Here is a 12,247-nt window from a genome sequence, read left to right on the forward strand (position 1 = left end):
ATTTGCTCTTATAGTCTTATATATATGCAATAGATATACTATACACACACACACACACACACACACAGAGTATATCCTCTTATACTCATATATAGCATTAGCTATATATTATATTATATTCACACAGTATGGCCTCTTATACTATAGGTACATATATGTTATATTACAGTATATATATATATATACAGTAGAGTCTCACTTATCCAAGCTAAATGGGCTGGCAGAAGCTTGGATAAGCGAATATCTTGGATAATAAGGAGGGATTAAGGAAAAGCCTTTTAAACATCAAATTAGGTTATGATTTTACAAATTAAGCACCAAAACTTCATGTTATACAACAAATTTGACAGAAAAGGTAGTTCAATACACAGTAATGTTATGTGGTAACTACTGTATTTACGAATTTAGCACCAAAATATCATGATGTATTGAAAACATTGACTACAAAAATAGCTTGGATTATCCAGAGGCTTGGATAAGCGAGGCTTGGATAAGTGAGACTCTACTGTATATACTATATATATATATACACACATAATATATGCTCTTATAGTCTTATATATATAGCTATATATATATATATATATATACACACACACACACACACATACATACATACACACACACACAGAGTATCCTCTTATACTCTTATATAGGTAAATCTATATTACAGTAGAGTCTCACTTATCCAACACTCGCTTATCCAACGTTCTGGATTATCCAACGCATTTTTGTAGTCAATGCTTTCAATATATCGTGATATTTTGGTGCTAAATTCATAAATCCAGTAATTTCTACATAGAATTACTGTGTATTGAACTACTTTTTCTTCCAAATTTGTTGTCTAACATGATGTTTTGGTCCTTAATTTGTGAAATCATAACTTAATTTGATGTTTAATAGGCTTATCCTTAATCCCTCCTTATTATCCAACATATTCGCTTATCCAACATTCTGGCAGCCCGTTTATGTTGGATAAGTGAGACTCTACTGTATATTGCGTATACACACAGAGTATGTCCTTTTATACTCATATATAGCTATATATTATATTATATACACACAGTATGGCCTCATACTATAGGTAGGTAAAAGGTAAAGGTTTCCCCTGACCAGGCATGTAGTGTGTGTGTGGGGGGGGGGGGGGGTCTGTGAGAAGGCCTTACATTTATTATTTAAACTGTTATGTTTATTCATATCATGATCTGATCACCATGCTCAATATATCCCATATGCATGGAGGTCTTGGGATAACGATACAAAAGGTTTGCTTGGGTAGACCCTCTCCCACTCAGACTCAGCCCCCCCCCCAACCAAAATCCCAGCCCCTCCCGAAACAAAATCCTGGCTACGGGCCTGCCCCTGACGTTAAGTCCAGTCGTGTCTGACTCTGGGGGTTGGTGCTCATCTCCATTTCTAAGCCAAAGAGCCGGCGTTGTCCGTAGACACCTCCAAGGTCATGTGGCCACTGGCATGACTGCATGGAGAGCCGTTACCTTCCCGCTGGAGCAGTACCTATTGATCTACTCACGTTGGCATGTTTTCGAACTGCTAGGTTGGCAGAAGCTGGGGCTAACAGCGGGCGCTCATTCCACTCCCGGGATTTGAACCTGGGACCTTTTGGTCCGCAAGTTCAGCAGCTCAGTGGTTTTACACACCGTGCCATCAGGGTACATATATGTTATATTACAGTGTATACAGGACCCAGGCTGCAGAGCACCAATAACCATGCGCAGAGACCAGAATCTATCTAATATCTTTATTAAAGGAATATATAAAGTCAATAAAAACAAGTGAAGAATATAGTCCAGAAGTAGACCTTTCAGGCAAGGTCAAATATAGTCCAGGAAAACAATGTCCAATATGTGATATTAGAGTCCAAAGTTATAATCCAATAACCGAAACACACACACTGCCAAGCAAAGTGTGGGGAAATGACAGGGTCCTTTAGTCCAATGGAACTTGACAAACAAGGCTGGAAGCAAACTAGATTCTTGGCAAACAAGGCTTGATACGTGGCAACAAGAGGCAAGAAGCAAGAGCAAGGTCCGTGACAAGGTCCGTGGAAACAAGGAAAGCTTGATGCTAGAACAAGGTCCATGAAACAAGGCTTGGAACTTGGTCCTGGAGGCAAGGAACTGGAGTAGCGTAGTCCACACACGATCTCACTCCACAAGGTGACGAATTGACTCCGCAAGGATTTCCTAGCGGGTAAACACCTATATAGGATCTTGTTTTCCCGCCAAGGAACACTTTCCCTGGGGAACAAGAAACGAAACCTATACTGTGTCCAGATGCATGACTCCTTAAGATTTCCCAAGGGAAACAGGCTTAATCAGCTAATTGTCTGGCAGCAATCCTGGCGCTTCTGCGATTCGCCTCCCTAGCGCCTCTATCTCGATTATAATAATCCGGCGAGAAAATGGGGGAGATTTCTGCTCAAGGCTTGTTTGGCTGACTTCTTGTGGGCAAACATCTTGCAGGTGCGAGGGCTCCGTTTCTGGCAGAATTGGTGGGAAACCCAAGTTTTCCTCTTCATCTGCCACAATAGTACTAGGAACGGGACTACATGGCCCATGAGTCATCACAACACAGTATGTGCTCTTATACTCTGATATATAGCTAATAGCCATATATACACACACACAGAGACACACACATAGTATATGCTCTTATAATCTAATATCCTCTATATATCATATCTTATGTCCTTCTCTCCTCGCCTGGCTCTCCCTCCCTCAGCGCTGCGCTGCCTGGGCATCCCCACGCGCCTCGTGACCAACTTCAACTCCGCCCACGACTCGGACCACAACCTGGCCATCGATAAGTACTACGACCCCTCCGGGAAGAGCCTCAAGATCGGGCAGGACTCCGTCTGGTAAAGGACACAAACTCATTTTTGGGGAGGGGGCTGCGTGGGATTGAGGATGGGGCGGGGTCCACGCGCGATTCCCCCTCGTGTGCTCATGGTTCCCCCCTCCCTCTTCCTCCCTTGGGCTTGGTTAAGACCACCGAGATTCAGATTTATTCATTCATTTGTTTATTTATTTACAATATTTCTATTCCGCCCTTCCTTCTCACCCCGAAGGGGACTCAGGACGGATCAGAGAACATACATATGCAGCGAACATTCAATGCCAATTATAACAATGACAAGACAGACAATTGTATATAGATAGAGGTACATATATAGGAAGGAGCCCTGGTGGCGCAGCATGTTAAAGCACTGAGCTGCTGAACTTGCAGACCAAAAGGTCCCAGGTTCAAATCCCGGGAGTGGTGTGAGCGCCCGCTGTTAGCTCCAGCTTCTGCCAACCTAGCAGTTCGAAAACATGCCAATGTGAGTAGATCAATAGGTACCGCTCCGGTGGGAAGGTAACGGCGCCCCATGCAGTCCTGCCAATGGCCACATGACCTTGGGGGTGTCTATGGACAACGCCGGCTCTTCGGCTTAGAAATGGAGATGAGCACCAACCCACAGAGTGTGAGTAGATCAATAGGTACTGCTCCGGTGGGAAGGTAACGGCGCCCCATGCAGTCATGCCAATGGCCACATGACCTTGGGGGTGTCTATGGACAACGCCGGCCCTTCGGCTTAAAAATGGAGATGAGCACCAACCCACAGAGTGTGAGTAGATCAATAGGTACTGCTCCGGTGGGAAGGTAACGGCGCCCCATGCAGTCATGCCAATGGCCACATGACCTTGGGGGTGTCTACGGACAACGCCGGCTCTTCGGCTTAGAAATGGAGATGAGCACCAACCCCCAGAGTGTGAGTAGATCAATAGGTACTGCTCCGGTGGGAAGGTAACGGCGCCCCATGCAGTCATGCCAATGGCCACATGACCTTGGGGGTGTCTATGGACAACACCGGCTCTTCGGCTTAGAAATGGAGATGAGCACCAACCCCCAGAGTGTGAGTAGATCAATAGGTACTGCTCCGGTGGGAAGGTAACGGCGCCCCATGCAGTCATGCCAATGGCCACATGACCTTGGAGGTGTCTACGAACAACGCCGGCTCTTTGGCTTAGAAATGGAGATGAGCACCAACCCACAGAGTCGGTCACGGAAACCTTTACCTTTACATATATAGGCTTTCCCCATCTTCGGCATCTTGGAGGCTTGTGCTTGGTTCCAGTGGGTGGGTGCAGTCGCTCCGTCTCCCTACCACTTGGTCTAATCGCCAGCATTATTCTGGCATTTCCTTATGGGAGCCTTAAATTACCTCCCCGCTTTTTAAGCAGTACCTATTTATCTACTCGGAGCCTTTGGTGGCGAAGTGTGTTAAAGCGCTGAACTGCTGAACTTGCAGACCGAAAGGTCCCAGGTTCAAATCCCGGGAGCGGAGTGAGTGCCTGCTGTTAGCTACAGCTTCTGCCAACCTAGCAGTTCGAAAACATGCCAATGTGAGTAGATAAATAGGTACCGCTCCAGCGGGAAGGTAACGGCGCTCCATGCAGTCATGCCAGTGGCCACATGACCTTGGAGGTGTCTACAGACATGCAAATGTGAGTAGATCAATAGGTACCGCTCCAGCGGGAAGGTAACGGCGCTCCATGCAGTCATGCCAGTGGCCACATGACCTTGGAGGTGTCTACAGACATGCAAATGTGAGTAGATAAATAGGTACCGCTCCAGCGGGAAGGTAACGGCGCTCCATGCAGTCATGCCAGTGGCCACATGACCTTGGAGGTGTCTACAGACATGCAAATGTGAGTAGATCAATAGGTACCGCTCCAGCGGGAAGGTAACGGCGCTCCATGCAGTCATGCCAGTGGCCACATGACCTTGGAGGTGTCTACAGACATGCAAATGTGAGTAGATAAATAGGTACCGCTCCAGCGGGAAGGTAACGGCGCTCCATGCAGTCATGCCAGTGGCCACATGACCTTGGAGGTGTCTACGGACAACGCCGGCTCTTCGGCTTAGAAATGGAGATGAGCACCAACCCCCAGAGTCGGTCACGACTGGCCTTAATGTCAGGGGAAACCTTTATCTTTTTTATTTATCTACTCACATTTTGTTGTCGAAGGCTTTCATGGCCGGGATCACAGGGGTGTTGTGTTTTTTTCCAGGCTGTCTGGCCATGTTCAAGAAGCATTCTCTCCTGATGTTTCACCCACATCTATGGCAGGCATCCTCATATACCTCACAACCTCTGAGGATGCCTGCCATAGATGTGGGCGAAACGTCAGGGGAGAATACTTCTGGAACATGGCCAGACAGCCCAGAAAACACACAACAACCCTACTCACATTTTGCATTTACCATGTTTCCCCGAAAATAAGACAGTGTCTTATATTATTTTTTGCTCCCAAAGATGCTCTAGGTCTTATTTTCAGGGGATGTCTTATTTTTCCATGAAGAAGAATTCACATTTATTGTTGAACAAATAAATGAACATTTTTTCTATACTGTAAGTAGTTGTCATCACAAACCAACATAACTAAACCAGACAAACTGTGAGTCCTGTCAAGAATTTCTTGTTACTACCATTATTTCCATATACAACTGGTATGTACATTTACCAATCCTGCATGCCATGGTGTTTTGTTTGGTGGGCGCTGGGCATGCTTCCAAACAAAAGCTTTGCTAGGTCTTACTTTCCGGGGAGGCCTTATATTTAGCAATTCAGCAAAATCTCTACTAGGTCTTATTTTTTGGGGATGTCTTATTTTCGGGGAAACAGGGTATTTAGGCGGAAGTTGGGCTAAAAGTCGGGAGCTCAGCCTAACCTTGGCTTTCAACTGTCTGGATTGACAAGATTTACTGCAGCTGGTGGTTTAACCTGCTGTGCTAAGGAACAAAAACGCAAAAGATACGCCTCCCGTTCTCATAAGCACCCTATTGTTAGAGCATTGTTCATACAGTTTTCCAAAATGCCTCATCACCCTGGAGCCGAAAGTGTAGGTAAAGAGTCAGCATCCCACCTGAAATCCTGCGCGGCCTCCTCCTTTGTCATTCCTGATGCCTTAAGAAAGCTCAAAATATTCTAAAGCTAACTAACATCTCACCCTGGATAGGCTTCTTCTTTTTAATTATTATGATAAAAACAAGGACAAAATAGACTGAGACAGCACTTTTATCCCAGAGTTGGGACTATATTGTAGTTTCACACTGATGTGGCCTTACAGGGTTGTGCAATCACGATTACAATGCGGAAGGATGGGTGTTCCGTATTTCTACATATATAATGTGATTGCGGGTGGCATTTAATTTTGCTTTAAGATGTACAACGACAATGAAGTAGGTTGTTTTGCATTTTCCGGGCTGTCTGGCCAGGTTCCAGAAGCATTCTCTCCTGACCTTTTGCCCATCTCTATGGCAGGCATCTTCAGAGGTTGTGAAGTACAGTAGAGTCTCACTTATCCAACGTTCTGGATTATCCAACGCATTTTTGTAGTCAATGTTTTCAATACATCGTGATATTTTGGTGCTAAATTCGTAAATACAGTAATTACAGTAGAGTCTCACTTATCCAACACTCGCTTATCCAACGTTCTGGATTATTCAACGCATTTTTGTAGTCAATCTTTTCAATACATCGTGATATTTTGGTGCTAAATTCGTAAATACAGTAATTACAGTAGAGTCTCACTTATCCAACATTCACTTATCCAACGTTCTGGATTATTCAACGCATTTTTGTAGTCAATCTTTTCAATACATCGTGATATTTTGGTGCTAAATTCGTAAATACAGTAATTACAGTAGAGTCTCACTTATCCAACACTCACTTATCCAACGTTCTGGATTATCCAACACATTTTTGTAATCAATGTTTTCAATACATCGTGATATTTTGGTGCTAAATTCGTAAATACAGTAATTACAGTAGAGTCTCACTTATCCAACACTCGCTTATCCAACGTTCTGGATTATTCAACGCATTTTTGTAGTCAATCTTTTCAATACATCGTGATATTTTGGTGCTAAATTCTTAAATACAGTAATTACTATGTAGCATTACTGTGTATTGAACTACTTTTTCTGTCAAATTTGTTGTATAACATGATGTTTTGGTGCTTAATTTGTAAAATCAAAATCTAATTTGATGTTTAATAGGCTTTTCCTTAATCTCTCCTTATTATCCAATGTATTCGCTTATCCAACGTTCTGCCGGCCCATTTATGTTGGATAAGTGGGACTCTACTGTATATTAGAAAAACTAAGAAAGGAAGCTTTATATATCTGTGAAATAATGTCCAGGGTGGGAGAAAGAAAAGACTCTTGTCTGTTGGAGGCTGGTGTGAATGTTGTAATTAATCACCTTGATTAGCATTAATGGCCTTGCCTTATTCATTCCTGCCTGGGGGAATTGCAGACATGAATCAATCAGGGGCAGCCAACACCTCCAAGTAAAGGATTCCCCCAGGCAGGAATGAAGCTTGCAAGGCCATTCATGCTAATCAAGGTGATTTATTACAACATTCACTCTGGCCTCCAACAGACAAGAGTTCTTTCTATCACCCTTGACCCTGAACGTCAGGAGATAGTATCAGAAATATTGATAATTAACAGTGTATTTTTAATTACAAAAAAAGATGTACAGGCACTGAAAGAGTTAAAATGATGCATTGACTAAGCAAAACTAGCAGGGCAATATAAGCAGGTGTGCATGTGAGTTAGTTGCTCCTCCTGTGTGAAGACCTCCTTCTGTGTGAAGAATGCCTCTGTGTAAAGAGTAGACATGTCCAAAAAATCGTTTTGAATCGTATATCGGAATTATTTCGGATTGTTCTCGTTTTTTGATATGCATTCCGAGACATTGTCTCATGGCGTAACCAGCAATGTAATTCGAACCATTGTTGGCCCATTCTCTAATTGTCTCTTAATGTTTTGTTATTCCCCCCCCATTTTTAACGTATTTTTAAATATGTTTCTGCAACCTACCTTGAATGGGAGCTTAGCTCAGCCTAACATGGTTCTTTCTCTTAGCAAGGGAATTTCTGGTTTTCAAAGTATCTTTGCACTCCTTGCCAGGGCATTGCTTGGCGTGGTGGTCACTGGTCCATTTCTAATGGAAGGCATTGGGTTGAGGCTTGTGGGATCACATAGCCAGAGACACCATTGATTTCCAGTGTCCTTCTTGCTTACAAATATAGCAAGGGAATTTCTAGTTTTCAAAGTATCAAACTTGTAAGGGCATTGCAAATTTGATGAGGATAGCAGAAGAAATGAGGGCGGGAGAGCCCTGTAAAAGTCCCCCCCCCCCGGGTTCCTTTTTTTTGGTGATTGCGCATGCGCACCCGCCATTTTAGAGACATTTAGAATCATTACGAATTTTCGGAAATATCCGAAATTTTTGGGTGAAAAAAATCGGAAATGCTTTCTTTATCGAAGCGCCAGCACCCCCTACTTTAGAAACGAGAATTGAAACATTTTTTTTCATCGATCGGACATGCCTAGTAAAGAGTGCTGTGTTTGAGGCTCCAAGGAGAGAGCTGCTTCAGTTTAAAGACTGCTGTATGTTCTTTATCTACATGAGAGAGAAGCCCAGCGTGAAGGCAAGAAGCTGAAGCAAAGATATAACAAGGAAGTGTAAAGAACTTTGTTTATGTTACGTTATTTTTATTTATTTATTTATTTATTTATTTATTACAATATTTATATCCTGCCCTTCTCACCCAGTAGGGGACTCAGGGCGGCTTACAATAAAACACATATATAAATTGTACAATACATTGTAAATCAATTAAAAAGTTATTACCGTATATACTAGACCCGAATATAAGCCGAGGCACCTAATTTTACCATTAAAAAAAACTGGGAAAACATTGACTCTAGTATAAGCCGAGGGTGGTAAATTTCAGAAATAAAAATAGATACCAATAAAATTACATTAATTGAGGCATCAGTAGGTTAAATGTTTTGGAATATTTACATAGAGCTCAAATTTAAGATAAGGCTGTCCAACTCTGATCAAATCATTATTCTCATCTTCTTCAATGTAAATGTGCTTATGTATCCTTTTAATAATAATAGAGTAAAATAATACATGTTATTATTATTATTATTATTATTATTATTATTATTATTATTATTATTACAGGAAAATAATACATGTAGTAATAGAGTAAAATAATAAATATAATAATAATAAGATCAGAATGAAATAATAAATATATTGATAATAATAATAATAATAAAAATAGAGTAAAATAAATGTAATAATAATTATTATTATTATTACAGGAAAATAATACATGTAGTAATAAATAGAGCAAAATAATAAATATAATAATAATAATATCAGAGTGAAATAAGAAATGTATTATTAATAATAATAAAAATAGAGTAAAATAAATGTAATAGTAGCAACAATAATAGAGAAAAATAATAAATGTAATAAGACCAATAATAATAGAGAAAAATAATAAATGTAATAATACCAATAATAATAGGGAAAAATAATAAATGTAATAATACCAATAATAATAGAGAAAAATAATAAATGTACCATATATTCTCAAGTATAAGCTGACCCAAATATAAGCCAACCAGGACCCTCACCCGAGTATAAGCCAAGGGGGGCTTTTTCAGTCTTAAAAAAAAGGCTGAAAAACTAGGCTTATACTCGAGTATATACAGTAAATTACATCAGACATTAATAAAAACACTTATAAAATACAGTTGGGCATGTTCAGCAAGAAAAACCTCGGAAGGAAGATAACAATAGTCTGTGTATTTTTATTTTGTCTTATCCTGGCTACTGGTTCTGGGTCACGCTGCTGCTGCTGCTAAATACAGTATACTCTGCTGTATATCTTTATGGTGAGGGTCTTGTGTTATTAAACCCATTCGCCAGACAGAGAATACTTCTGGCACATGGCCATACAGCCAGGAAAATGCACAACAACCCAGTGATTCGGGCCATGAAATCCTTCGACAATAAAGTATTTATTTATTTATTTGCAGTATTTATATTGCGCCCTTCTTTCTCACCCCGAAGGGGACTCAGGGCGGATTGCAATGCACATATACATGGCAAACATTCAGTGCCATCAGACAAACAACATACAGTATAGACACACACAGAGGCAATTTTAACATTTTTCCAGCTTCACGATTCCGGCCACAGGGGGAGCTGTTGCTTCACCATCCACGAGTGACACCGAGTGCTGTACTTCCTCATTCCTTTCCCTGTGCTGCTGGCAGTTTTATGGTGTTTAAAATAGCTAAATTAGCCTCCCCGCATAAAGCGTACCTAAATTTCCTACTTGACAGATGCAACTGTCCTTTGGGCTGCTTAGGTAAACAGCAAGCCAGGCTATTTAATGGTAAACCCAGGCTTCAAACTCATGACTTCTCAGTCAGTTGTGATTTATTGCAGCTGGTTACTAGCCAGCTGTGCCACAGCGCCACATAGAATAGTAATTCTATTTTATTTTGAGGGGCAGGTTAAACCGTTGAGCTGCAGGACTTGCTGTTTGGAAGTCCAGCAGTTCAAATCCACAGACGGGGTGAGCTCCCGTTGTTAGCCCCAGCTTCTGCCAACCTAGCAGTTTGAAAGCATGCAAAAGCAAGTAGATAAATAGGTACTGAGGCATCTACAGACAACACTGGTTCTTCAGCTTAGAAATTGAGATGAGCACCACTCCCCATAGTCGGACCGGACTAGACTCAACATCAAGGGGAAACTTCTACCGTTTTATTCTATTTTATTCACTTCTACTGCAGAATTCTGGGCCTTGTTGTTTAGTGAGAATCAACCCCCCCCCCCCCCAAACTGAGCATTTGGAAAGTCCCTTCCTCTAAACTACAAATCCCAGAATCCTGCGGGAAGAGGAAACAGACACAGAATGTCAGGCAGGGTGTTTACTCTTGGCCTACTTTTTCAGCCCTAGTGTGTACAATAAGTGCAATTCCATTTCCCAGATTACATTATGAAACAAAATTTGAGAAATGGTCTGTTCGTGGTTTGAAAGTACTATTTCCTGTTTGTTTATTTATTTACAGTATTTATATTCCGCTCTTCTTTCTCACCCCGAAGGGGACTCAGGGCGGATCACAATGTACATATACATGGCAAACATTCAATGCCATTAGACATATGAGATACAGACAGACAGACACAGAGGCAATTTAACATTTTCCAGCTTTCGGCTTCATGAGGGCATGCTTGATTCCGGCCACAGGGGGAGCTGCCGCTTCATCGTCCAATGTGACAACTAGTTCTTGATGGAGCACTTCCTCATTCCTTTCCGCACACTGCTGGAAGTTTTTATGGTGTCGTAAATTAGTTAAATTAGCCTCCCCGCATAAAGTGCTACCTAAATTTTCTACTTGACAGATGCATCTGTCTTTTGAGCTACTTAGGTCAACAGCGAGCTAGGCTATTAATGGTCGGGAGCTCAAACCAACCCGGGCTGGCTTCAAACTCATTACTTCTCGGTCAGTAGTGATTTATTGCAGCTGGCTACTAACCAGCTGCACCACAGCTCAGTTATTTCTTGTTTAGTTGTGCCCTCCTTACTTTGGATGGAGTTGTTCTACTCCAGGAACTCCAGCAAAATATGCTACATATAGCAGGATGATGTCCCTCCCACAAAGTTTTTGCAGTTTAATAAACTTTTCTCATGTTGTTATGATAAAACCCCCTTCCTTTTTAATTTTTTTTAATTTATAGTTTTCAAATACAGTGCTCATTAAAAACGGAGATAAGTGGCCATTTATCATTATTCAATCTGCCAGAATAATGATAAATGGCCAGCAATCAAAAGAATTTAAAATTGGAAAAGGAACAAGACAAGGGTGCCCCCTCTCACCCTTAATTTTTATTTTTGCAATAGAAATATTAATTAAAAATATTAGGCAAGATGATCAATTGAAAGGTCTAAAAATAAGAAGTCATGATTTAAAAATCTGAACATTTGCGGACGATATAATATGCATAATTGAAGAACCTAGAACTCAAGGGGCCGGGCTGTGGCGCAGCTGGCTAGTAACCAGCTGCTATAAATCACTACTGACCGAGAGGTCATGAGTTCGAAGCCCAGGTCGGGTTAAGCCTCCGACCATTAATAGCTCCGGCTTGCTGTTGACCTATGCAGCCCCGAAAGACAGTTGCACCTGTCAAGTAGGGAAATTTAGGGACGCTTTATGCGGGAGGCTAATTTACAACACCATAAAACTGCCAGCAAAACACGAGGAAAGGAATGAGGAAGTACAGCCACTTCTGGACGGTGAAGCAACAGCTCCCCCTGTGGCCGGAATCGTGAAGCTGGAAAAATGTTAAAATTGCCTC

General features: G+C 41.6%; 1 protein-coding gene across 1 annotated transcript in view; it reads left to right on the forward strand.

The window, feature by feature from the left end:
* Positions 1-12,247, forward strand: part of LOC100559370 (protein-glutamine gamma-glutamyltransferase E) — a 52,111-nt gene that overhangs the window by 24,325 nt on the left and 15,539 nt on the right. The window contains exon 6 of the mRNA XM_062966799.1: positions 2,743-2,878. Within this exon, the coding sequence (XP_062822869.1) occupies positions 2,743-2,878 (136 nt within the window). The remainder of the gene's footprint in view (positions 1-2,742; positions 2,879-12,247) is intronic.

Source organism: Anolis carolinensis, unplaced genomic scaffold, assembly GCF_035594765.1.
Source record: "Anolis carolinensis isolate JA03-04 unplaced genomic scaffold, rAnoCar3.1.pri scaffold_30, whole genome shotgun sequence".
NCBI lineage: Eukaryota > Metazoa > Chordata > Lepidosauria > Squamata > Dactyloidae > Anolis > Anolis carolinensis.